Below are 26,511 nucleotides of genomic sequence, written 5' to 3'. Positions count from 1 at the left end.
AGTGCCCTGCACTGTTAAGCAGGGTATAATCATCACCTGCTGATTCTTTCTAGGCAGAATACATATTGCACTTTTCAGTAGCTGCTTCAGTGTGTGGGCGGTGTGTTCCTGAAATTACCAATAAAATGTCCGCTTACTGCAGAAGAGACAACACTGCAAAATCAAAAGTTTAACAGAAATATTTTCTTATGGGTAATATAGCTCTCCATGTCAACCTCATTTACGTAAACTCATCATTTAATCCACTGAATTAAGAAGAGAAAAAAAAAAAAAGTTTCACTGAAGTTTAGCAACTGTAGGAAAATACTGTAGGTAATATAACAATCTTACGCCAGCTATTGATGTTCCAGGTATACTGTGTGCCGAAGTTTTCCTGTCTAATGGTGGTCCTCCCTGGAAAATAATTCTGTCTCTACCATGTCTATATCACCTATCAAATTAGTACCTCACTAAAAAAGATAACAGGTTTCTTCCCCTGTAACACATAAATTAGATAATGCCACAAGGCTTTCTATTTCTAATTTTGGTGAACTTCAACACCAAGTAATATTAGTCAAATCTGTTTCTTTATTGGTCGAATTTGAAATGTACTTCCACTGAATGCACTGAGAGGTAAAGTTTTTAGTGAAGTGAAGGATGATACCATTTCTTGGGTCCAAGCTGTTAAAATACTTTAGCCAATAGTGTTCAGTTAAAAATATGCTCTTTGTTTTTCTCTGTTTTTATTAAAGAGCAAAGAAGAAATTCTCCCTCTTTTATAATCCCTCCTCTGCACTTCAGCAGTTCAAAAAATTACTATAACACTCTCACTGAGCTTAAAATCTAAGAAAATTTTTAGAGGCAACTGAAAATAGAAGGAGTTCAAACAGGAAGAATGTGTTAAAATGAAAATAAATAATGTCCAATAAGTTTCCAAATATTGAAATTCTCCAGAAAGAGACAACATAGAGTCATGCTGTCTCTCTCCAGAGAGTATCAGTATAAAGATTTTTTAGGAATAGACTTGATCTCTGTGTGAAAACTGAGTTACCTCCTTACTTAATTTTGTCATTCGTCTATCATGTATCCAGAACAGTCTTTGCAACTGTAAACATTAAAAACTTCTTTTTAAAATCATGTAAAAATAAGTACAGACAGACATGATGATCTTCTAGAAGTTGGACATGAAATAAGTAACATTATTAACTGATGCATCAAACTGCAAACTCTAAATATTCCTATCACAGCCTATACTGGTAAAGAAACAGTATTATATACAGTTTCTCTCCTAAAAATGTAGCCAGGAGTCCACTTTCTCTTCCCTCTGTCTAAAAGACATTATTTTGGGAAATTTCTCTTCCACAGGAGAACCTGTGACAAAGTTGCTAGAGTTCATACCTCTAGGAATCCTAGAGTTGTAGAAGCAGAATATAGATCAGTCTTAAAAGTAAATGTGAAGGTCTCCCAGAAGTTCATTGCTTCTAAAATGATGAAAATCTGACACTAAGCTAGAAACATAGTGCTGCTTTAAGTATTTAAGTAAACTTTACGTATCTGTTTACATTTTTGTAAATAGCCATGCTTCCTGGCGACTGGCAACATGAAGATTTATACTTATGGCTGTTAAATCGAATTTCAGTTTTTCCATAGTAACTGCACTGTTCTTTTTACATTGTTTTCATTTTGTAATAGTTAGACAAATGTGGTGTTCCTGGTTTGACATATTCCCTATGTCAAACATAGGGAATAACTGTCAGGATTTTTTAGTTATATATACAACACAATTCAAGAGACAGTATAGTCAAGCTGATCCAGTAGATTCCTAAATGAGACATAACTAAATCTACCTTCTCTCACAATTACTTTATATCACAATTAGGAAAATATGCTGGCATGGCTGTCAAGATTAAGGTGTGCAGACTGCTTGCTTTGAACTGATAATATTGCTATGATCACACAGGACACTGCACCACCCATCTCTCTGACATTGCAGGCAGCCCTGTATTTATCTCTGTACATCAGGCCCTGTTTGCCCCTTAGCAGAGAAATGTTCAAAGCATACTATCCATGATAAAGAAAATGGAATGAAATCATACATTCGGAGTATGCTGCTTTATTCCAAAGCAAATGTGAGTATGTATGTATCTGGGTACTGATAAACTTTTTAAAATAACTATATTAGGAGCTGAATCGTAAATTAACCTACACTACAGAATAGATGATTAAGACCAAGAAACAATTCTGTTACTGGCACACAGGGTGCTCTACGCTTACTTACCATATTCCTTACCCCTTCCTTACCTTGTGCCCCGTAACCAATTGATAAAGCAAACAAATGCCCTTGCCAACCTGGTCTTTTCTCAAATTGCTTCCTACTACTTTACCAAAACATATGTTCAGGCAAACTAGGAGAGAGAGGACTATCCCTTGCTCAACCTTTGACGTTTCTGCCATAAGAAGACTTCATGGGAAAAATGGCTGAAGTATTCCAGTACCTTCACCTCCAGATCTGAGCCGATTAATACCTATTTCACATTTAAATATAATGAGATTGTAAGAGTTCTCTGTACGAGAAGAGTTCTGTCTTCTCCATAAGGCAGGAGTGAGAGCCAGGAGTAGACTAATACGCCCAGCTCTCTTCATAGTTCAGGCCCTGATGTTACCAGTATTGTCCCTGCACTTTGGTACTGTGTAGCTAGGCCATTATAAGACACAAGAACATAGGTTTTTACAAATCCTATCTCCTCTTGCAGCATGCAGCACTGGGAGTCTTCAGGAAAGGATGCTGTAGTGGAATACTCTGTCTATACAAATGCCAGCCAAGACATGCAGTTGTAAATGCAGATGAGTATGTTCACATACATATATGGAGAACTTGAATATGAAGTGCATGCAAAGCAATCTAGTACATCAGTAAGTGTTCCTTCTTGGCCTTACTCTTCTTTTCTGCAATAACAGGTAAAGTAACAACCACATTTCAGTTCAGCTTCCAGTTCATGTATTTTATTGCTTTTATCAATATCTGTCACAGTGCTGAATGCAGCAATGCTCTTACTGTCCCTGAAGAGCCTCACCTGGGGCCCCTACACACACTCGTGCCCATGGGCCCAAGCAGCCCCAAGCCCCAAGCTCAGCCCTGGGCCCTCAGTTCCTGCCTGAGACAAGCTGCAGGAGTACCCATCTCTAACTGCCACATCTGTGCCCATGCCTGCCCGAGGACCCCAATGTTCTGGACCCTGACTTGCAGACCAGCTTCCCAGCTTCACCGCAGACCTGCCTCACCATGGACATCCTGGTGATCTGCTCTTGGTTCCTGATTAGCCTCACCGGGCCTGATCCCAGCCCCAACACATGGACTGACTTTCTGGCTTGACATTGGACCTGCCTCAGCATCATGAACTTCCCTGTTGTGCTGTGCTCAGGGCTGCCCCCGACTGCCCCCAGCTGCCTGTCCCCAGCCTGCCCTGCTCCCTCACGGGGCACTGGGACAAGCCCTAGCTGGTGAGGACCTGCCCTGCCACGCCAGGCAGCTCCTGTGGCTCCTAATGCCCTCGCCCCCAGGGAGTCGTCAGCCCTCAGGGCACCCTGACAATATCCACATATTAAAATTTTTTGCCTTGAATAAAGCAGCAAACGTGAAACTCTGTAGTTTTCATTCCAGCTTGTCTTTTGACCAGTATGCACTGAATGTTACTCTATCAAGGGGCAGAACTTGGTGTGGCTTATCTAAACACATACAAGAAAACACAGGCTTTGCTTGTGCTAGGGCAGTTTGGGAACAGCTTTTTTATCTCAGTATGTCTCAAAGTTCTCTTAATGACTTTGTCTCAATGTTAGTTTGCATTAAAACAAGGTAGACCAAAACGCTCTTGAACCTTTGTGAACTATCTAGATAGAAATACACTATGTAGGTAGAACCATGCTGCCTTCCCTGGGAATTCGTGATCTTCCTGTCCGTAGAAAATGCATCACACCCCTACTAGATGGGGCTTCTTCCAGAATACAATGGGAAGAGCTAGCTATGTTTTGGGTGGTTGTTTTATTTTTATTTTTAATCTAGGCTAGTAGAAGTGCCTGTCTTGCACAAAATAATACAGAAATTGGAGTACTCACAGGAGATACGACAAGTTTCAGGTTTTTTTCTGTTTGAGAGATCCACATCCACAGACCTTATCTACTACTAGATTATAGGCTTTTCTGATGGGGTTATTTTCAAACTTTTTACTATGCTGAAAAAAGTTAAAATTTGACCAAATGAAAAAGCAGCACCCAAAGATGACCATAACTCTGTAGTCAAAAACAAAGCTGTAGTGTCAAGCCAATTATCTGCAGAACTTTGTCCTGACAGCTTGTGTTTCTTTGGGCATCCTAATAACTGTAACTACCCATGTGCATATTAAGCTGATTATGCTATTTCTACCTCTAAACTTTCCTATTCTATATTAAGCTGAATTACAAGTCTCTTGACTAAAGCTTCTTCATTTAAGATGGTCAGTAATAATGACACTACAATGCTTCCAGCTTTTTTTACCGTTACCAGGCATTGCTCAAAAATATTTTTTAAGGATCATATCTCAGTTTTCTTTCCAGTACTGACCTACAGCATGGTGAGGTCTCTCCAGCTAAATGTTATACTTTGTCACATAACTTCTATTTTTGTGGCTACCCTGAGAGAAAACTATATATGAAATACCATATTCTTTTATTCTAGCTCTTGGACAGGAAGAATATTCATTAGTAACGTATTTTTCTGCAACCATTAAAGCATTAAAAATCTTGGTAGTTACTGTAGGAAGATTTTACAACTGGAGATCGTCGAAGAGAGTCTAGTACTAGCATACAATTTATAAAAGCTTTCTCTCAGTTTAACAGACAAGTCATTACAGAGTAAACTGTTTCCAATGAAGCCTGCAATGCTAGAATTTGAGAGTGCTGTAGAAGCACTTTTGGGGTTTTGTGTCTTTGAAAGTTTTCAAAACTTTTTTTACTGCGCTGATATTTAAGATTATTAGAAATTCTGGAATCTGTAGAACTGTTATTCAGTTATACAGGTGGAAAAAAAAATGGGTTTTTTTTGTACTGACTGACAGCCAGAAAATACAGAATCTGGAATTCCCTAAGAAATGTTTCTTCAGATATTAAATACACATTTGTGGAAGTCAACATTTTTCACAAAAATGTGCATCAATTTTACCAAGGATGGAATTTCTGCCCCAAAAGAAAGATTAACTCCAGAAAAAAGCAATAGCCTCACATTAACCATAAATCATAACCTACAAATAGATTTCATTCTCTGCTAAAATAAGAAGAGGCATTTAAATTTTGATCTCCCAAAATCCAGCTGGGTATCCTTGCTCTCTGGCTTTTTTGTATTTTGCAGGTGGATGAAGCTGGTTGTTTGTTAGCTCCATTCTGATGTAGAATTGGGCATTTTCTAAAAACCCTGAAATTTTTACAAGACACGAAGATTTTCCATCAAGCTCTTCCAGGACTTCACCAATTGTGAGACTCTAACAGGGAGCTGCTTATTCTGAGAACACCTGTATTACTGCTATGTTAGGATTTAAATGGTATCTGCAGAACAATTTACACAGAACTTTCTGTAACAGCCCTTTCTAAAATGACTTCCCAGCACATTACAGCCGGAAATGTCACTGCGTGTCAGAAGTACCTCCAGCCAAGCCTTTTTCCATAACTGCAATAAAGAAATCAACTTCGTCAAGGAGATAACTGCCCTTTTCTTTGGCATATTTAAAACTGTTAGATCATTAGGTTACAGACGGACACTGTCATAATCACACCTAAAATTCACTTTCATTTTACCATTGTACCTCTGACTGTGTATATAAACTGTATATAGTTTATATAACCCAGAATCAATCCCAATACATAAACCCAGGACATAAACAGAGAATCAATCTTTATGGTTGTTCTCCTTTGATGTGTAAACACAGTGTATTTATATAACTGTAAAATCTATTTTTAGCTACAAGACAACTGGAGAAATGAACTTGTCATTTGTGTTCAATAGTAATTGATAGACCCTTCTCCCTATTTTGGGATCTTTAGTAGAGTATGGATTTTAAGACATGATGTCAAACACCCTTATCTCATTGTTTCTTTGTGATGAAGTCTGCGTTTTCTGATATGTTAGTGGACTGACATGAATATCAGAAACACATTTTTGTACTTTTACCTAAAACATGCTGTTGCAGATTATATAATAATTTGTTAGACCAATTCAAGTTATTGATCTTAATCTAGAAATAAATAATTTGTGTTCGCGATCCCTTAGAACAAGATGTCCTTTGCTGCATCCTGCAGTAAATGTGAAAAATTCAACAGATTAGCCAACAACTTGAAAGATTGCATACAGTGATGGCAACACTTTATAAACTGAATTCACTGGTTTGTAATTTGGAGATTTTTCACTATTTAATTTCTTTTCTTTCTTCCATAAAAAGAAAAACAATAGAAAACCAAAACTATCTCTGCCTTCAATTTTTATGGAGAGAAACAACCTAGAAAGACAATCTGTCATTTCATGAATGAACATAGAATAAATATATTCTTTTGTACCCATAATTAAAAATCTTATTAGTTCTCAGAGCAATAAAGATGACATATTGTAAGGTTGAGTTTAAAATTTAAGTACAATGAATAAAACTAATTCAGGAGTCACTATCTTAAAATTTACATTGTTCTTGACATGAATCTTTCTTTATAAAAAAGAAAGTTATACCAACCAACCAAGCTAACTTTATTCTATTTTTCAAATGCATTCCTCAATTTTATAACACACTTTACAAATACCTTACATTAAAAAGAAACAAGGAAAACAACAACTTTTTTAAATTAGAAAATCACTCCAAAATGGCATATATGTTCATCATGGGAAAGTTTAACAATAACTAAACCATAGGTGATACATATTTAAATAAGAAATGTTCCACTTAAGAAATATTTTTTGAAACAAGTTTTTAAAAAATGAGGAATTAGTAACTACGGCACTCCTGTTGTAAATCAGGATAATTCCAGCAGCTCTGCACCTTACCAAATGTCTAAAATGATAGATAGTATGAGGTAGAAAACAGCTACTGAAAGGAGAAACGAATATAAAAGCTCCTTATAAAAAGATAGGGCAGTGCTCATTGTTATTCAGGCACATTAGTTGCCATATCCTGTTTCCATTGACTGCGGTGGAAGCTTTAGCATTGACTTCAAACAGGTGCAAGTCCCATGAGACTAAAGGGAATAAAACGTACAGTCACGGTATGAAAGCAACAGTGTATAAAGTGTGATGAGACAGGATATGTAATTCCAATCTGGTACACGAGAATCTGACAAAGCTATTTAAATGCAGTGCCAAGTAAGGATGCAACTGGAAAAGCAGACATTTCTAAACAGAAATTTGGCAGGCCTCCATTCAATGCTAGAAGAAGAGTGCAGGAAAAATGTTACAGAAATGAGAGTACTAAACTATAGTGGGGGGAGAGAACAAGGGAGACCCAGAAGCAGCAATAAGCATCATCCTGTTCTGTAGCAATACAATATCACTTGTTCAGGACACAGCTGTTGGCATGCCTTGGTGGATACTGCAGACTTGTCTGCTCTGAGAATTGTTGGGACTTAGACCCAAGTATATTACCCTTTTTTATTTATTCTCCTCTGTATTATCATGAGCTTTTGAAAATGTTTGGGGACTTTTTTTTAAGTTACATAATCTTCAAAGGGAAGTCTTAGGCTATAGTCTTACACCAGTTGACTTATGCATGATGTCCTCTATTAATTCTATAAAGAAAGTAGCTGAGATGTCATTATATTAATTAGAAGCTGGTCCAAAATGGAGTACTTATCCCAAAGGAAAATACGTGACTTCAAAATTTCTTCCAGATGGAATCAGAAGAGAAAGCTATGCAACACAAAAACTATCTGTCTAAAATAGGGGTAATAAACATCAAACAGTCGCAATATTAAACTCATCTGGATGAGTATTACAGCAGGATGACCGAACCTCAACATTTAACTTTAAAACCAGATTTTGGTGTTAAAATGAAGACTGGTGCTAACAATTTTGAAGGAAATCAGGCAAGACTAGAAATGACTGTAAGAGGTAAGGCAGAAAAGAGATTAAGCAGCTCTTCTATAGTTAATAAGTTTTATGATGAAAAGGTAAAGATATACCTGTGCAAGCATGGGAAAACCGAGGTTCCTGCATCCATTGCAAGGTGTCAATGCCTCCCATAAACCTGAAGGACCACAAGTATTTTCACCTGCATCATCATCATCTTCCTCTCTTGGTGATAAACATGTTGAAGAAGGCCTCTGTGCATAAAGAAACAGTGCTTTCAAATTAAACACAGTGATATATTGTAAAGAACCATTTTACTCAATGAAAAGAACTTAAAAGATTCCCATTGATAAATTCCAAAAGATAAACTGCTATTTTAATACAATGTAACTACTCAACTGTTAATCTGGTGTGTGAAAATCACACTCTAAGGAAGGCGCATATTGATCTAGCTGCAATTATACTTGCAAATATGAGTGAGCATAATACTATACATTAAAATATGTATTTATTTTCTTTATTATCAATTAATTGGCAAATTCTAATTATTTTACTTTAAAATTTGCTTTAACATCATTAAGTTTAGGATATTCTACAGAGAATAAAAACTATAATTGAAAAAAATAACAACACTATCTCCAAGAAGGAAATAATATAAGCTAAGGGGATCTTGCTTCAACAGTCATCTGTGGAATTCAGAAAAGAAAAATACAACTGTATTACGTTTGCCTGGATCAGTCCAAAGGTTTTGCAAAAAAATAGATCAGTTCAATACAAATAAGAGGTTTCAATTTTTATTTTATATTTACCAATAATAAATGTGCTAGCTTATTTTGTAGGTAAAAATTTTATTTTAAAATGACCTGTCTTATTTTGTTTCATCAGCTAGAAGGCTTCCATATTGGTCTCAGTCATAAGGGAATAATGCTGATTTTTGCTTAAACCAGTATCCTAATCTTCTATGACAGCCAGAAACAGGAAGAGTGGAGAGTTCCTATTTTTGTATGTTATTTTGCTATGCAGGGTAGTCCACCCCAATGGATTGAATTGCAATGGCAACTTTTATTGGTTTCAGGAGGAGGAGGAGGAAAGTTAAGTCAGTAGCGAATTGTTTTTAAGATCTCATGTTAAAAAAAAAAAAGGACAACAAAAAAAAGTGTAAATTTTACTCACATCTTAATTTTTTGTCCATATTTAAATTGGAATATGCAGTAGCTGTTCTAGTCTGCTTGACGATTGTTTGTGCACCCTACCTGATATCCAGATGCTAAATGCTGTCTTTAGGAACACTTGTTTGTCTAAACAATCTGTCAGAAGTGTCTGAATTTTTGCTTGACCAGCATAATGCTGCTGGAGACAAATGGCTGACCCCATCTATTAATCTGGTGGTAACATTAGCTCTAAAGCACTGCTATAAGGCTCATATAAAATTGAAAAAAAAAAAAACCACAAAACACTTAACTGCAGTTTATTTTAGCCAATAGAATAAAGAAACGCATGGAGTCTGCTGCAAGAAGGGGAATGCAGAGGTGAAGGAAAAGTAAGGGGGAAAAGAAGTGGAGAAGCAGCAGCAGGTCTGAAGATGAACACAAGCTGATGGAAACTGTAAGCAAAGGCACCAAACAGACAGGCATCAACTCAGATTGTATAACATCTGAGGATCATTTAACCTTTGATTCTTGTGCTAACTTCTTATACACAGATGTGGTTGGTAAACCATTAATTTAAGCAGAAAATAATATTTCTAAATTCCATTTCAGCTCACTCACCAAAGATGAGAAACACAATATATCCATCTGCACTAGTCTGATTCCCCTCGGTTGGAAAATGGTTGTTCCCTTGTGGCAGACTTCATTAATCTCGCTGTATCTTCTAAAGTTAGGTGGATTTATTTACTTTTTATTTTAGAAGTCAGTTTCTAAAACATTCTTAGCATGGTATTTCATGAGGTTATTTTGACAGTCAAGTGGTACCACAGAACATGTTGCCATAGCAACCAATATTCTTCCACAGATTATTAAAAGGATTGGGTTAACTCTGCAGAGTGTGGGTCGTGAAAGACTATTATTGCTATGCATTTGCATAGACAAAGGAAGCAGACTACAGGTCTTTCCCTTCTATTTATGATGCCATCTTCCATGGTGGTTGCCCTACGTTTATATTTTAAATCTCAGAATTGTTGTACCAGAGAATAAAGTGCTTCTTGCCCCCTGGAGCAAAAAGCAAAGAACTGCAGCAGTGCTTGGTACAGGAAAGCAGGCAACACAGGGAGGCTGTGACCTTACAAGCCAATGTAAGTGAATTAAGACAAGAGTCACAGAACAATGTCAATGCATCTTGTAAAGGTAAAAAATACACACACATAATATCAAAGAGGATTTTTAAATGCAACTAAAGGAAGATGAATAATGAAATCAATACATTTGAATCAGTCAAGGGAGAACATATGAGTATTTAGCCATTACAGGAACAGAGTAGAAAAAAATCATACCAAAATATTACTGAAAAATAGAAAAATACACAAGCGTTATGAAAGAGAGTTGTATTATTTCCATGAGATGTATTTTATATAAAAAGCCTACAATAGGGTGGGGATCACAGGAATTTAAATTAATGTCAATACAAATGACAAGAAATGGGAAATATTATATAGTCAGATCTCCTGATCATTTGAGAAAGGACCAATGTCAGAGTTCATTAGACACCCTATTGGAATAAATTGACTACGACTCATATGCAACTAGACAATCCAGGTATGAATAGCACGAAACAGGCTAATTTACAGATTACTGCAGAGTAGGGTTAGCTCTTTTTATACTGAATGACTGATTTCTGTCTTCTTGCACAGATTTCTGCCACTGATCAAACACTAAAAAGGAGGCATTAGGAGAAATGTATGTGAACGGTCAAGAAACAGTTATTGCTATCACCTTTCTCACCCAGCCCCGCTGCCAGAAGCCCTGTTCTTCCCAGAAAACAGGTGCAGAGGGATAAGTGGGAGTTGCTGCAGGTAAAGAGAGCTGCATTTCCAAAGAGGAGGGAAGGAATTAATAGCTGCATGAGAGAAAGGGGAGCCAGAAGTCCCACAAATGGGGTAGACTGGGTTTGCATACCCTGGGGAGAGGGATGCACCTGGAGGAGACAGGTGACATACAGGAAGATCTACAATCAATCCACGGACTTCAGGCTGTCACACAAGCCCATAAAACTCCCAACACACACCACCCGGTTTCCTGCTATTCTCTCCCAGCCTTCATCCCTTTCCCAGAACTCCCTCATTTTTCTTTTCTGTTATGTAATTTAATTTTGCCTCCTTAGAGATCCTTTGGACATGAAAATCTAATTCTGTGTGTGCTGCTGGGAAGCCTTGAAATAGCCCTGTTGGGAGAGTTTTAGTGAAACTGAAGTTATTTATGACCACTTCTCAGAAGAAGAAAAAAAAAAAAAAAAGACGGGGGAAGATATTTATGCCACCTAAAGAAAAACAGACACAACTGAGAACCTTTTATTCATGCCTGTTTTGACTCAAAAAAGAAAAAGTAAATGTTAAGAGAGCTGCATTTCCAAAGAGGAGGGAAGGAATTAATAGCTGCATGAGAGAAAGGGGAGCCAGAAGTCCCACAAATGGGGTAGACTGGGTTTGCATACCCTGGGGAGAGGGATGCACCTGGAGGAGACAGGTGACATACAGGAAGATCTACAATCAATCCACGGACTTCAGGCTGTCACACAAGCCCATAAAACTCCCAACACACACCACCCGGTTTCCTGCTATTCTCTCCCAGCCTTCATCCCTTTCCCAGAACTCCCTCATTTTTCTTTTCTGTTATGTAATTTAATTTTGCCTCCTTAGAGATCCTTTGGACATGAAAATCTAATTCTGTGTGTGCTGCTGGGAAGCCTTGAAATAGCCCTGTTGGGAGAGTTTTAGTGAAACTGAAGTTATTTATGACCACTTCTCAGAAGAAGAAAAAAAAAAAAAAAAGACGGAGGAAGATATTTCTGTCACCTAAAGAAAAACAGACACAACTGAGAACCTTTTATTCATGCCTGTTTTGACTCAAAAAAGAAAAAGTAAATGTTGTTAGAAAATGCCACCTGGATCATAATTGCTCAATTAATTGAATTTAACATGACAAAATGGTGAAGTCAATATAAACTGTAAGACTAAGCTTCAAAAAGGCCAACTCTGCCTAAGCTAGAAGAGACATGAGTATAAGCATCATATATCCTCAAACAAAACAGACAGAAAAACTTAAAAGGTATTAGATATAATATGTAAAAAGGAAAAATTGGTAGAGAAACCACTTGACGTTTATATAGAATAAAAGATTTAATAAAAGTTCTGGTTTTTACTGGAACACTGAATTAAGTATTAAAAATTGCTTATAGCAGTTAGAGGCTAACAATATAATTTTGCTATGTATGAAAAAAGAGAAAGTAAAGATTTAGCAGTAAGGAGCTAGTAAGACCTAGCATAAGGACATTGGACCATTACAATTAGAGGCAAGTTTTCCTCAGACTGTACTAGGCCTGACAGATCACCTCTGTTTTTCATACCTAATGAGCATTTAGATAATATCTTCGAAAATTTAGGCGTGGAAGTCTTCCTCTTCATGTCTGCCTTTACATAAAAGGCAAAATTTGCCCAGTAGGATACTTTAGACTGAAGGGTACTTTATTTTATAAACAGGCTATTTGTTCTCCCAGAGTATGTATGTACATCAGATTGGCTATCATAATAACTTGACATCTCTCTCCTGATCTAAGAGACCAAGGCAATATTTAGCAACAGAGGGAATGACGAATACGGACAAAAAAAGCAGAGAAAGACTGTTCCACTCTTAAAAGTCAACAGGAAAAGAAAAAAAGAACACCTATAATCTTAACAGTTACTTAAAGCTACCAAGTTCACAGCTCAAGAAGCTTTACAGCATGTATAAAATATACATAAAGTTTTGGCCTTCCTTTTTACAGATGTCAATGATTTCCTGACTACCCTATGACGTTATATAGGCAAGGTTTTTGTTCTTTCTACTGTTTTCTCTATGAATATAGTAAGTCATTCGAAACCCTCATATTTCCTTTTATTCCCTCTTTTTCCTCAGTTTTTACTGAAAAGTGGTCTGCTTTCTGCCTTGACATTTGTAAGCAGCCATTGCTAGGCAAAATGTGATTTAACTCCATTTCAGGGTACAGAGGAGATTTTCCTGTAGTAGTCCAGTGAAATCTAAAACGAAACATCAAAATCTTTCTTTACTTCTTGTATATCTGTTTTTTCATAATTACCATCCATTTGCAGAAGTATTGTAAATACCCTTTCAGACAGTATCCGCTAGAGCAAGATAGCACCAGCAAAATTGCTGAAGATGTAAAATAATAGGACCTTTACAGTTTGCTGTTGCATCATCGTTCTGGACACTAATGTTAACTGTCCATTTATCTTGCAGCATATCACATATTAAGAAAATAAATTTTTTGAAATGGAGCAGCAAAGACAAAATCTGGAAGGCAACCTCCTTCTGCTTATGGAAGGTAGAAAGCAACCAGACATTTGATAAGCTAAATGCTACCACTCGGTCTGGAACAATGAAGGCAGTAGGAGGTTTCTTCTGAGGAAATAATTTGTCAGACATAGGACCATGCAAATATTTCATACGGTCCTAACTGCTGGAGCACAGAGGTGTGCCTCCACCTCTCCTTTGCCTGACCCAAACGATACGTAATTATGTTATGAAATACAAGTTAAAAAAATGCAGTTCTATTTTCTAATATTCTAATTTTACATTACACCAAGAACTCAGAGGGAGGGAACCTGTTCCTGAGTATCCACTATAAATTAGGCTGAGCAGGTTGTGCTCTGCCGGCGCCGTTCCCAGCAGCCGTGGCAGCCCAGCCAGGGACGCGGGGCCGGGCGGGTGTTCCCGTGCCCCCAGTGCTCCCCCTGCTGCTGCCCAGGCTGCTCTCCCGGGAAAATGCCTGATGGATGCAGAAGAGAAAAGAGCATTCGGTCTGAAGTGTGACACCATCAGTTACTGTTTCTCCGCAGCAGGCTCCCTGCATTAACCAAATGTACCCTTCTGGGATTCGGTAAGGATCCTGACAAGGAGGAGCCTCATTTACAAGACACATGCTCTTACAGACGAACGGCAGTGAAACGTTTTGGTGGCCCGGGCACAGCTTTCCCACATCCCCCAAAGCAGTCTTCTCCCTGCTTTTTCCATTTGCCATCCTTGTTATCTTGTCCTTTCACCTTACGCTGCACGACTGCAGCCATCCTTTCAGAAATATGTTCCTAGTTTACCTTTTTTTCATCATTTCATTCACTATGAGTCTAGTTAGAGTCTGACTGGACCTCCTGTACTCAGCAAAGGAATACCAGGAGAACAAGGATGGTCTTCTACCTAAAGCAGATGCATGTTGGAGAAGTGTAATCTGCACCTGTCTCTGCCATAACCCCTGTGGGATGCTGGGCATGTCATTTCAACTCCAAGATGGTCACTAAGTTAGTGTTCCTTATTTCCTGGCTATACTGAAATTGTGAAGGGAAGTTTGCAGAAGTACCGGGCTACCTCAGGAATCGGTATGAGATATTCTGTGACCATTTTCAGTGGTATGTGAGACTAAGTATTCTGAAAAACCAAGCTCCAGCAGTCCCAGACAGGGAGAATCTTGACTTCTATACCACTGCACATCAGCCAAACTGCATGTGATATATCGTATTTTCTGACTGGAGTTACTTAAAAAAAACACTTGTCTGAAGCAGTCACACGGTTTGAACTCAAGAAGACTAATGTCTGAACCTGGGAAGAAATTCCTGTAACTTGAAGTCAGCGGAGCCATGGTAATTGACTATATGCAACAACAGTAAAATGTATTAACTGTAGGCGAACATGATTAATCCACGTATGTGATGAGAAGTACATGAATGTGTAGTTACTGCCCCTCAGTGGGCAAGTGCTCTTGACGCCTATCATGATGAGCACCCCAGAAATTAGTTATTCTGTCTTTAGAGCAGGACCTGGTAGTATGCAGTAAATACACCCTAGAACTAGATGGCAAATACAATGCACACCGAATAAGGTCAAAATTTTACATAAAAATGAGATTATAAAATTAATTAGTATATCTGAATGTGTATTTAAAGCAGGGTCATATGTTAAAATTTTTTAATTCATCCCTGCATGCAACATAAATAATGACAATTAAGACAATTTCTGAATCTTTTTAAACTGTCATAAAAGGATGCATACATACGTATGACATGACAAAAGTTTTAGGATTTAAAAAACTAACCAGCTATTAATTTATCAAAGAATACCACGCATAAACTAAAAAAATACCTTTTCTTCCATCAATAGAGGAATTAGTATTTTTCAAGACTTGAAATTTTTTCATTTGAAAAAATTAACCATAAAAGAAAAAATGGCCCATCAATGGACTGTCATTTATTAATAAAAAAGTTGATCTTGGCTAACTGGTTTTTCACTAAACATTAAAGTTGTTGAACTGAGTGTGGCAATGTTCATATGAAGAGTATTTCATCTATATATAAAAGCCACTACTATGACACTCATATTTAGTGATCTGATATTTTGTGTGTATCTTAAGTGCAAAACAAAAGACACCTCAATATATTTCAGTAAGAATCGTCACTCTTTTCTAAGTCCTGTTTAATTTTGCCATGTGGGTGAAGAATTCCAAATGATAGGAAATTTATGGATTCAATAGATTGAAAAATTGCAGAGAATGGAACACTAAGTGCTTTTAGTAATAATAAATTAACCATAATAAGAAGATATTCATTAAGAATGATGTAATGCATGGAGTCTATAGAATTTTAATTTTTAAGTACCTTGGGAAGCATATACTGCATTTGTTTTTCAGTGTAAAATTAACAGGATGAAGTATTAGCTGCTTGAAGCTGCAATATGCACTGTGCTGGTTCAAAAAAGCACTTAGAACAGCATTCTTTTTAACTAGTTTGAACTGTTTCAAAGCAAAGCATTTAATATGAGCAATTTCTTTAACCTATGGATAAAATTTGTTTCTGGGTTGTTTAATCTATAGATTAAACTAGTTGTCTTTAATACATGGAAATATAAGCACTTCCACAACTTATTTACTCCATCCAATATCTGCATTGGGGACAGGATTGAATTGCCTTCCAAATTAATTTCTACCTCTATAACATTAGGTGAAATAAAGTGAACCTGTGTTTTAAGCACTTGTCTAACTTTGAGCGTGTACCTAATACTCATAAATCAGACTATCTGCCCACTTAATATCATATTTGAATGCCTAATATCAAAGCACCTCAAGTACTTTGCTTGACCAAGGAAAAAGAACTTAACACATTGAAGCATAAAGCCCCAAGACAGAATTCAACCAGCAAGCCATATAGACTGCAAGTACACTGTATTTCTAGGGATGCCTTTCCATCCCACAGGCATAGCAGTTTTGACCTAAGTGGTATGCAGGAAGGGTATACACAAACGTAGGCTGTGCAAAAATGCAGGAATTTGGAAACTTCTTTTTTTTTGAGTCTTGAAGTTGAAGCACATGAATACTTCCAATAAAGTTAATGGGATTTCTCATGTTAATGACAGGCTTTTGTGTCTCCCTGAATCAATATGCACATGACTCATTCCAAAATGTGACTCCCTGTGAAAAACTCATGTACCAGTTGAAAAAGAAGAGTCAGATAATGAAGGGTATAGGAGCCTGCAGAAAAGCAAAATCGAGTGTTAGTATTTTTAGAAATATTGAATAGAAATAAAAACTTAAGTGTATTTAACTTTGCGTAAAGGAAAAAATATAATTCAAAGTAAAGACCAGCATTTTTGTCTTTAAATGCCACAGAATGAAAATACTGCTTGGAGAATAACTACAGAAGCATCTCTGTATTTAACATCCCTATACTACCTGAATGTTATCATACAACATTTGAAAAACTCAATGTAATGAGTGCAATGTAATTGCAAAGCTAATCAGCTGTAAAACATGTATTTTTCTTTTTTTAAAGTTGTGAAAGAGAGGGTGGATAAGTGGGTGGCAGAATGATGAAACTTATAGAAAATACATTATTTGTCATGAAATAGAGCAGAAGGAACAGGAATTAAAAGTAGGGGGAAAATCAGGTGGTAAGTGAGTAGGCAGAAGTCACCACTTTATTACTCCTCCAGTGCACAGTTTTTTTAGCATACATGTTCTCAGTAGAATTGTGTTGCTGAAAATGCAATTATTATTCCATTAAGTTGCTGTTGGCTTAATGAAGGACACAAGAGAAAATCATACCTGAATAAACAAAGCCAATCTAAAGAGGAAATACATACAACACTAAGTTAGTCATCTGAAGATGAATGATAGTTGAGTGAATAATCAAAAAGGCCTCGAAGAACATTTGTACTAGATTATCTAGAGATCCATCAGTGACAAATCACTAGTAGTTTTCCATATTGTCACCTAAGTGCTAAATATAATATAAATACAATACAGTAGGATAGTTGACAATCAGTTGAAATGTCTTGACAGGTTACAGAAGCTGAAGGACTACCTGAAACAGATCAGTCAAATAGTCATCTACCTTTTGATCTCAGTAAAACACGTAAGAGCTCAGACTCTTCTAGTGGTATTATTAAAAATTATCATACACCCCCAGTAAGAGATACAGAATACTATCAGCTGGACAACAGCTCCCAATGCAGCCTGATTTACATGGCAGGTGAAAGTAGAATTCAAAGTGACCTTCACTAGGAAGGCAAATGTTTTGCTATGGCTGGTCGGAAAACCTGCCAGTGTGAAGCGCACACACTGCAAGCTGCTCCTTTTTTCCTTTTTCATATAATTAAACCAGTCATTTCACTGTAGTCATCTCAATAACCAGTACTACCAGAAGATTTAGGACAGTGGTTGCTTTTCCTGTGCTAGCTCATCTGTACTGTTCTTTTTGCCTGCGTTAGATTCAACATAGTATGTACAGCTCTACCGCAATACAAGCACACCTTTATGTTGTTTTCCAGACATACTCCTACGTAGCTGAAGAGCTAATACTTAAATTCTTTCTTCAGCCAGTCATCATATAGTGTCTTAAAAGTCCTGTAAAATACAGATAAACAAGTCAGTCAGTAAGATGCCTTCATCTATATCTCCTGTGTAACACTAATATAGTGTAATATAATATCACTATCAATATAGTTTAATATCATGTAAAGTATCTATGGCTAAATAAGTGATCTGTTTAAAATTATTGAGATTCCTTAAAGGAAACACCATTTGGGGCAGACAAAAGGGCAAGGTAGTAAATATTCCAATACCCATAAGGAATCCACTTTTAATAATTAAAAGAAGGACCAGCATAGGGATAAAACATTTTTAGATTTTAGTATTATTTTTGTCTAAGATTGACAGGCAGAGCTGAGGCTGCTTCTTTGCAGGCTGTGAACAGTTCATATTCCAGAGATATTGGGCAGAGCACCAATATCAACAGAAATAATAGCAGTAGTATTAATAGAAACTGCTCAATCTCAAATAACTACTGAAGCAAATAAAATTGAAGAGCCTCTTCTGAGACTTTCCCTCATGACACTAAACAGAGACTTATAATAAGTTTAGGAAGGACGGATGCCAAGTGAAAGGAAAAAGAACAAAAATGGTGTAAACCATTCAACTCTTACAACCCTCTGGAAAAGTAAAGAAACTGGTGTAAAACCAGATGTATGCATGGTCAAGTAACTCTGGTTTCTGCTTCTCATCTCAATTTAAAAACTTATACCACTGAACTCAGCCAAGGGTTTCAGTTTGCAGTGAAGTTACAGAAAAGCTAAGGGGTGCATTTATAGCACACTTGATCTGTATTAATTCCATGGCAAACCTTTCTAATGCATAGTAAGTATTAGGCAGTTGCCCTTCAACTCTGAATTACTCCTGATCTTATATTTTATAGAGGTATAAGAATCTGGTCCAGTATATTTTTCTGCTATTCATTTTCTGCTTGCTGAGCTTATTCACAGGGACTGAAAAAAATCTGTCAACAGAATGCAATGAAACTATGTCATGAGTGGTCAACTACTACAAGATTTAAGGACAAAAATACTTAATATTTTTTATATATCAGTTATAAAATAAATATGTTTGTTGCCATTAGGATAGAATAAAAATGAAATTAAGCAAATAGTCCAAACAAGTTGGCCAGTGTTCCAATTTCAGCTACTAAACAATTTTTAAAGATAGCATTCTTTTGTACTAACTTATCATGGGTGGTCATTTTGCCCTGTGAAATACAGCAAAATATTTACCATTAGCATTACCTGTATGCCTCTTACTAAGAAGAAGCAAAGAAGGGAAACTGAGATTGCTTTAACTAAGAGAATACCTACTTACTCAACTTCAAAAGAATCATAGAATATGATATAGTGAAACCATACATTTATACTTCTCTCCACCCCTTAATGGATCCTGTAGGGGTTCACATAGCTTTGACAGATTAGTAGGCTCCATCTTCTGTGTACACCATAGGGATAAAACTATGCTGCTCCTCTCACTACGGAAAACAGCTGAGATACCCATATGGTTCTCACTTCTCATGCATTTCCTATCAGATGGTGATCATCGGGCTTTACTGCCAGTTCTAAGCTTAATGACTTTATTCTAATCCTAATAGAGTAGACATGAAATCAGTGTTGATTTTAGGTATATACAAAAGATATTTAAGATAATTTTTTTTCCTCTCCTGTTTGTATCCTGTTGTTTAGGTAGAACACTCATTTATTCTAAGGTCACTATGTATTAAAAAACACAACCAAACCTGCATTGGTACCTGCTGATAATAGTGGTAGAGTTCTAGAAATATTACAGAAATACCTACCTCTGTAACATACCAGAACATCAAAAGCTAAAAAGTTCTAGAATGATGTATTCCTTGTTTAAGATTGCAGGATAGAAGAGAGTACATTTTAAAGCATTCTTTCTCCTTCTTTCCTTATTAACTCAGTTATCTTTCCCCTAGGGTAAATATCTACATATGACTGTGAAAAATAGATCTCCCACATATTCAAACTCAGGCTTTTTCAAACTATCAAAACTAATTTTCAAGAGAACAAAAATGTTTTCAGAAATTAAAATCTAATCATACTTAAATGTTAGAGAAGTCCTTCATATTCCTTATAGATCTCATACATTGTTACATACTCTATTGCTCAAATGAGATAAATCAAATAGATTACTAAAGTTTCACAGATATTTCTCAATCCTTAATGTTAACACTGTCAATCTACTGGAGGGACATTTGGGTCTTGATTAAGTTGCCTGTACACTGAGGTCCAGTGTCTATCTTTGGGCACCCAACCCAGCCTCTAGCCGCCGCTCCAGAACACCGTGACTTGCAAGCCCTTTGGCACATCTGCCAGCCCCATGCAGATGTCTCAGCTGCAGACTAAAACAGCGCTAGATGCCTATGTTTATGCACCTAACTTCAGGGCTTATGGTGGGATTCAGCTGCCAAGCAGACATTCAGTGTCATTTTAGATACCACGGGGTAGCTGTTGACCCTTAATCCTTGCTCCTGAAAGCATGATTGAGCCCGTGTTAGCCCCGTGTAAAAGGCACCTTGCGCATTCACAGTGACATGAGATACTTAACGTTAGGGCAGCTGGATCCCGCCTTTGGAATATCAGCACCCCCACTGGTGATACTCTGACCCTCTGACCAAATAGGGAGAAAACGAATTTTAAGATAGCCAAGGATGATCATGATGAAAATAATTTTTTGTTCTCTTGTGAGGGAGAAATTGAAAACCTGATTCTGGCTGGAACGCTGGAGAAAATTCTAAGGAGAGGAGAAACCTGAGGGAAATGCAGGGCAGGAGTCCATGACAGATTGGCAGACCTCTAGGGAAGGTCAGGGCTTGAGGGATGCATCTCTGGTTGACTGATATCCTAGTAATAGCAAAAGTCATCAGTCTTCCTGGTGATTGGTTTTGTAATAATATGACAAAGAGACAGTTGAAGATTCCACCTGTCTGGGTGGAAGTCTCATGGTATGTTCTCTTTCTGTTCTTCAGAAGGGACTGAAATTATCTCAGAACATCCCAAATGAAGTTGGAGACCGTAGCTTAAAAATGGACATTGTGTTGTACGCTATTGCATACTCACAGGATGATGGACACTGAGGGTATAGAAGAAATGGAAGAGACAAGTGTTCTGCTACACAAGCCTGGCAACAGTGTCCACAATGGCACAAGGCAGCTCAGGGGTGTTAAAAAAAAAAAAAAGGCACAAATATGGATGAAAAAGAAGGTTCTCTGAAGCACTGAATAACACACACAAAAAAAGATATTTAATTAAAGCAAATATACTTCATATTAGGAAGATGATCTCAAGATCAGTTTTGATAGAGTCCTCAGATCCTGGCTAATCCTGTTGAGATTAGTAGATTTCTTTGGTATTCGTCTAAGTATAATGAAACAGAGATTAGTCTTCAAATTACGTATGTGCTCAGTACTACAACATATAACAGTCTCTAAACTAAAATGGTCCTTGTGAAAAAAAAAAAAGCAAAAATCTGCTGCGGTTAATTTAATAAGACATAGCTGTCCAACAGGATTCTTGAGTAGATAAAATAGTACTAATCTTTTCCAGAGCACCCCAATTTTACACACAGATTTATAGCCACAAATACAAACAAGCTCTTTGATCTGAAAAAGCTTATATTATAATTACTTTAGAGGGAAAAAATGCTACACCCATATCCAGGATCCTTATGTAAAAGAGATTTAGCTAACATGAAAGAGTCTACAGCAGGGCAAATGAAGCGGTTGGTAGCATGGCAAGATTTACATAGAAAAGAAACTTGAAAATTGTAGGATTACTTTGTCAGGAAAAAGAAAGCTTTAAGAACAAACAAGCCTGAAGTATTGCAAGTTGTGGAGGGTGTGCACAAACTGTTCTTTTCGACTCTGTCAGATGTTCCTATATAAGAATAAATGGAAGCATATACTCAGCAAATAAAAGAAAGCGCTTGTCTATATGGCACATATTCTACAAAACAGCAATACAGGGTCATCACAGTGAACAATGTGACAGGTCGGAGCAAAAGGATTAGATATGTGTAGGATTCACCAGTGCAAGTTAAACACGTAACGGTATTCAGAGAGATTCATTTGTCTCTAAGCTATTTTCCTGCAAACATCTGATAGTCAAGGAATTTGCCACACAAATACATAATTGGAAAGACTGGTTAAATCTAGAAAATCGTTCTAGTGGAAAAGGAGTAGGTACTTTTAAATGCAGATTAGATGAACTGGTGGCTTGGCCAGCACCTTCCCCTAGTCATACTTTACTCCATGTAGTTTAAATTATACTAAGTGTTGTCATGTTTCAGGATTTTATAGTCTTAAGTAAGCGCTGACTATCTCACAGCGTACGTGCGGCACGCTGGAGGATTGTCTAGCAATACTTCTACCAGAAATCGCAGCAGCAGGGAGCTGCAGGCTAATTTAGTTGGCTGTGAAGCATGCCACTGGGCAAATTATTCTGTGTAGAGTTCCACATGGCTGCTGTTAGCATCCCTCTAACACAGAGATCTTTGCAACGCTGTACCGAAGCATAGCATAATCTATAGATACAAAAAATAACCTATTTTAATAACTAGAAAACATAGGATAGCAAAGGATAAATATTAAAAGTTAAAATATCTGAACTTCCCTTGGCTAGGTGAACTACCTAACAGAAGGAACAAAAATTTGTCTGAAGTTTCTATGTCTTCCTCTGCTTCTTTGTAATTACCAGCTCATGTTTAAATAGAATTTAGAAATAATTTTATACAGTAGCTTATAGCAAGTATAACATTCTATATTGACCAAGTGGATGCTTGGTACTGGACATCATATTATAAATGTCTAATGAAAAAAATAACCAACAACTGTTCTTCTCTAGTGGGAAATACCACAGTGTGCATTAGAAACTGGGACTAACAGATGGTTTTTAGTTGGGCGGTAGCTTTTAAAAACAATTTTTAAAGTTATATAATCTTATCTTCAGAGAGTGGGTAGATCTTTGCAACAAGGGAATCTTAAAAAGTATGGTTTACATATCCTGGGAGAGATGGCCTTCATATTTTTACTTCCCACAGAAATAAAAGTCAATATATGCTTGCAAAATAAGATTCATAACTGAACTAAGTGTAAGAGTTAAAGAGCAACTTAATACAAAAATCTAGCACTGTCAAAATTTGGCAATACATATCCCTATTACAAAAGGGGAATTAAGTAAAGCAATAATATTCCTCTTGGTACAAGTCTCTTTTTTTTTTCATATACATCATGTATACCTGCAAAATACAGCAAAGTTGTATTATCAAATTCAATAAATGTTACTATATTAAATAATTTAAAGTTTTTCTGCTTCTCTCCATGGAGTCCCAATCAATCAGGCCTGATTGTCTTACTATTCCCTAATGAATAAATAACCAGAATTGTTCCTGAATATGTATTCAATGTATCCTCATTAGCCAGCCATTGTATATACTTCTGGCTTGCTCATTATCATTGTTATGTGGAATTTTGTCTCACTCTTTCAATAATGCCTATATGCAAGTGTGTGATATTGTTACAGACTACCATGTTTGACCCAAGATAGTAATCATTTTACTCCAGCGTATTTGGTCACTCTTAGCCATTATAATATTTTAGCCCAACCATTACTTATGTCAAAAAACAAAGAAACAAACTTATTATTCAATAAAGTCACTAAATTGTTTACCTCAATATTCTTCAAATTGCAGTGATTATTACTTTGTAAAATAATTTAAACAATCTTTTTATATGTGTGTTTTTATCAAAAATACTTGTTTGCCTCAGAGAAAAAAGTTAATCAGAATAACTGATTTCTAAAGGACTATGCATAATTATTCACCTCTAATATATTCACTTAGCCATCTTCTTTCAAAAACACACAGTTTTATGCTTTCAGATCTCCCCTTAGATCTAAACCAAACATGGTCATAGTTTTATTGCCTTTATATACCCTCATCTTCTTGATATTCTGACATGAGAGTAAAAAGTGAATATTCTCTCTGAATATGTACTATCACTGTTTTCAACGATGTTAATATATGTTGTTTTTACGTTTATTTTCTTTTTTTCACTCTCTTGATGTATGTAAGTATCAACTTGTCTTTCTGGATGACAGAAGAAACCAGAAATTTACATTTATATGCCTCTGATGAAATCCAGATCTTTTTCCTGAGACTACACAGAACCTTTCTTGACGTTTAAATTAAAATTACTGCTGCCAGCCTTTATTATCTATTATATAACCACATAAAATTTAATCAGATAAACTGCTGCTATTTCTGTGAAATCCCTCTGTAGTACAGTCACTATACTCCTACATGTTTTTACTACCTTCAGTTTTATTCTATAAGCAAAAAAACCAAAACACCTTATAACTTAAGTTTCTCATTGTTTATTCCAGGTAATTAAGTAAAATCCTTTAACGTATACTCTGTTTCTAAGAGCACGAAAGCACTTTCTGGAACTAAGTCTTTAATCTAAACTCATGTCACATATCCAAAGACAGTAAGATAGTGCATTTGCACTTGCAAATCAATAATGTAGTTTATGTATTGTGTTTCTAAACACGATAGCATAAATAAAAAGCAAACATTGCAAGCAAACACCTACTACACAAGATTAAAGGGACTGATCTGAAGAAAACACTTGGACCTTCAGTTTCATTAAGTGTATATGGCAGATTTTTATTACTTTAAAATTAGTTTTAGTCTCAAAATCAGTTAGTCTCAAAATATATGGAGAATAGTTACTGTTACTAAGTGAAAACAACTCTTTTCAAATTCATTCTTAACTAAGGACTAGAATAAACTTTTGAACACAGAAAAAGACAAACGTCTTCGAAGACTTAATCTAAGTCTTAGCTTAATGATTAAAAAAATCATTAAAATAAAATAGCAAGTTTATGAAAGGAAAAGATTGAGATGTATTATATCCAATATGTACATCTTAAAAATACATATGTACTCATACACACACACACACGAAAGTTAAGTTCTTAATACCCTACTTTTTGTTTTGCTATCACAGACTGTCCAAAGCAAATAAAAAGTAAAATATCATTCTCTGGTATCCACAGGATTTTTTTCTTACATGGACAGAAAGCCCATACTTCCCTTTTCTGATTTTTCTTACATTAAGAAACACAATGAACAAATACATCACAATAAATACAACATATTTCTTTTTTTAATATTACATTTAGACTAACTTGTTCTCACATGAATACATACACAGGAGCCTCAAACCTGACAAGAAACCAGTAATGATGTTAGTTAGTACTCCAAGGACAGAGGGGTCTAAATTAAAGCAGTTTAATTGCAGGAGCTCAGGAAGATTCCTCACACTATACTCTTCGACATTCTTCTGTCCATTTTGCTTACACACTTAATTTTTCTGGATCCCTGCTTTGAATTATACCTATTTGAATTTTCTTACTTGCCCTTGAATTCACACAGATTATTTGAATACACACTTGATGTGCAACCTCTGTGTTATAATACACCTCTAAATTTAGCCCTGATATTTTAGTTTGTAGTTTAAATATATGCCATGATGTTCAATAAATTTTCCTCTGATAAGAGTTACAGGTGGGTTTTTTAAGCAGTTTGCACTATCAGTCATGTTAAAAATGCATGGTTTTAATGTAGCAATGAAAAAAAAAGTTGGAAAACTCTTATATAAGATGGCTGCTTTTGTTCCTGAAATTACTGAGCCAGACTGCCATCTATTGGAAAAGAAATACTTTTAAAATTATACTTTTAAGACTGAAACTACTATAAGTTATTGTCAAAAGCTGATTTTGCTAGCAACCGTACTTAAGACAGCTTAGTTTTTTAAAAGGAAACACCTAAGTTAACTAAACTGTGATACAATCAAGGGTTTTCCTACATGTTTTTTCCACCTCATGTTTTCTGGAACGTGTTTTGAAGCACAGCTCCTTTTCTGACTTGCTGAACAAGCAAATCTTAGTTATTGGTGGTGAAAGCTTTGTACTTAGCAAGCATAGAAAAAACTGTAATACGCCAGCACTGAACAACACACGAGGCAAACAGGAACTCGCAGTAAAAATTCGTGAATCCACCATCAACCCCACCCAGTGTATAAGCCTTCGAGAAAAATGGGCCATTCCAACAAGAATGATGCCTAGGTGTGTAAAGGCCTTTTTTTTTTTAGCACTCTCTGAAGTTGCATAATAACCCACATTTCCAGTTGCAAAATTATGTTCAATCCGGCCTTTAATTTTGTGGAGACAATGAACAGGGGGTTGTTGTCTGCTATCTCATAATATACATGTTTTAATGACTGGTGAAGATAGGCTAGGAAACATGGAATTCATATTTTACATGATAGCACATCATAAGCACATTGAAACACAGGCAGAGTTGCAAAA

General features: G+C 36.3%; 1 protein-coding gene across 1 annotated transcript in view; it reads right to left on the bottom strand.

Annotated features, from left to right (window-relative positions):
- Positions 1-26,511, bottom strand: part of LOC104617032 (ankyrin repeat and sterile alpha motif domain-containing protein 1B-like) — a 232,815-nt gene that overhangs the window by 160,197 nt on the left and 46,107 nt on the right. The window contains exon 9 of the mRNA XM_010282242.1: positions 8,164-8,304. Coding sequence (XP_010280544.1) covers positions 8,164-8,304 — 141 coding nt within the window. The remainder of the gene's footprint in view (positions 1-8,163; positions 8,305-26,511) is intronic.

Source organism: Phaethon lepturus, unplaced genomic scaffold (genome assembly GCF_000687285.1).
Source record: "Phaethon lepturus isolate BGI_N335 unplaced genomic scaffold, ASM68728v1 scaffold1722, whole genome shotgun sequence".
Classification (NCBI taxonomy): Eukaryota; Metazoa; Chordata; class Aves; order Phaethontiformes; family Phaethontidae; genus Phaethon; species Phaethon lepturus.
Note: the sequence above shows the minus strand (reverse complement) of the source record. Positions and strands in the feature narration are given on the sequence as shown.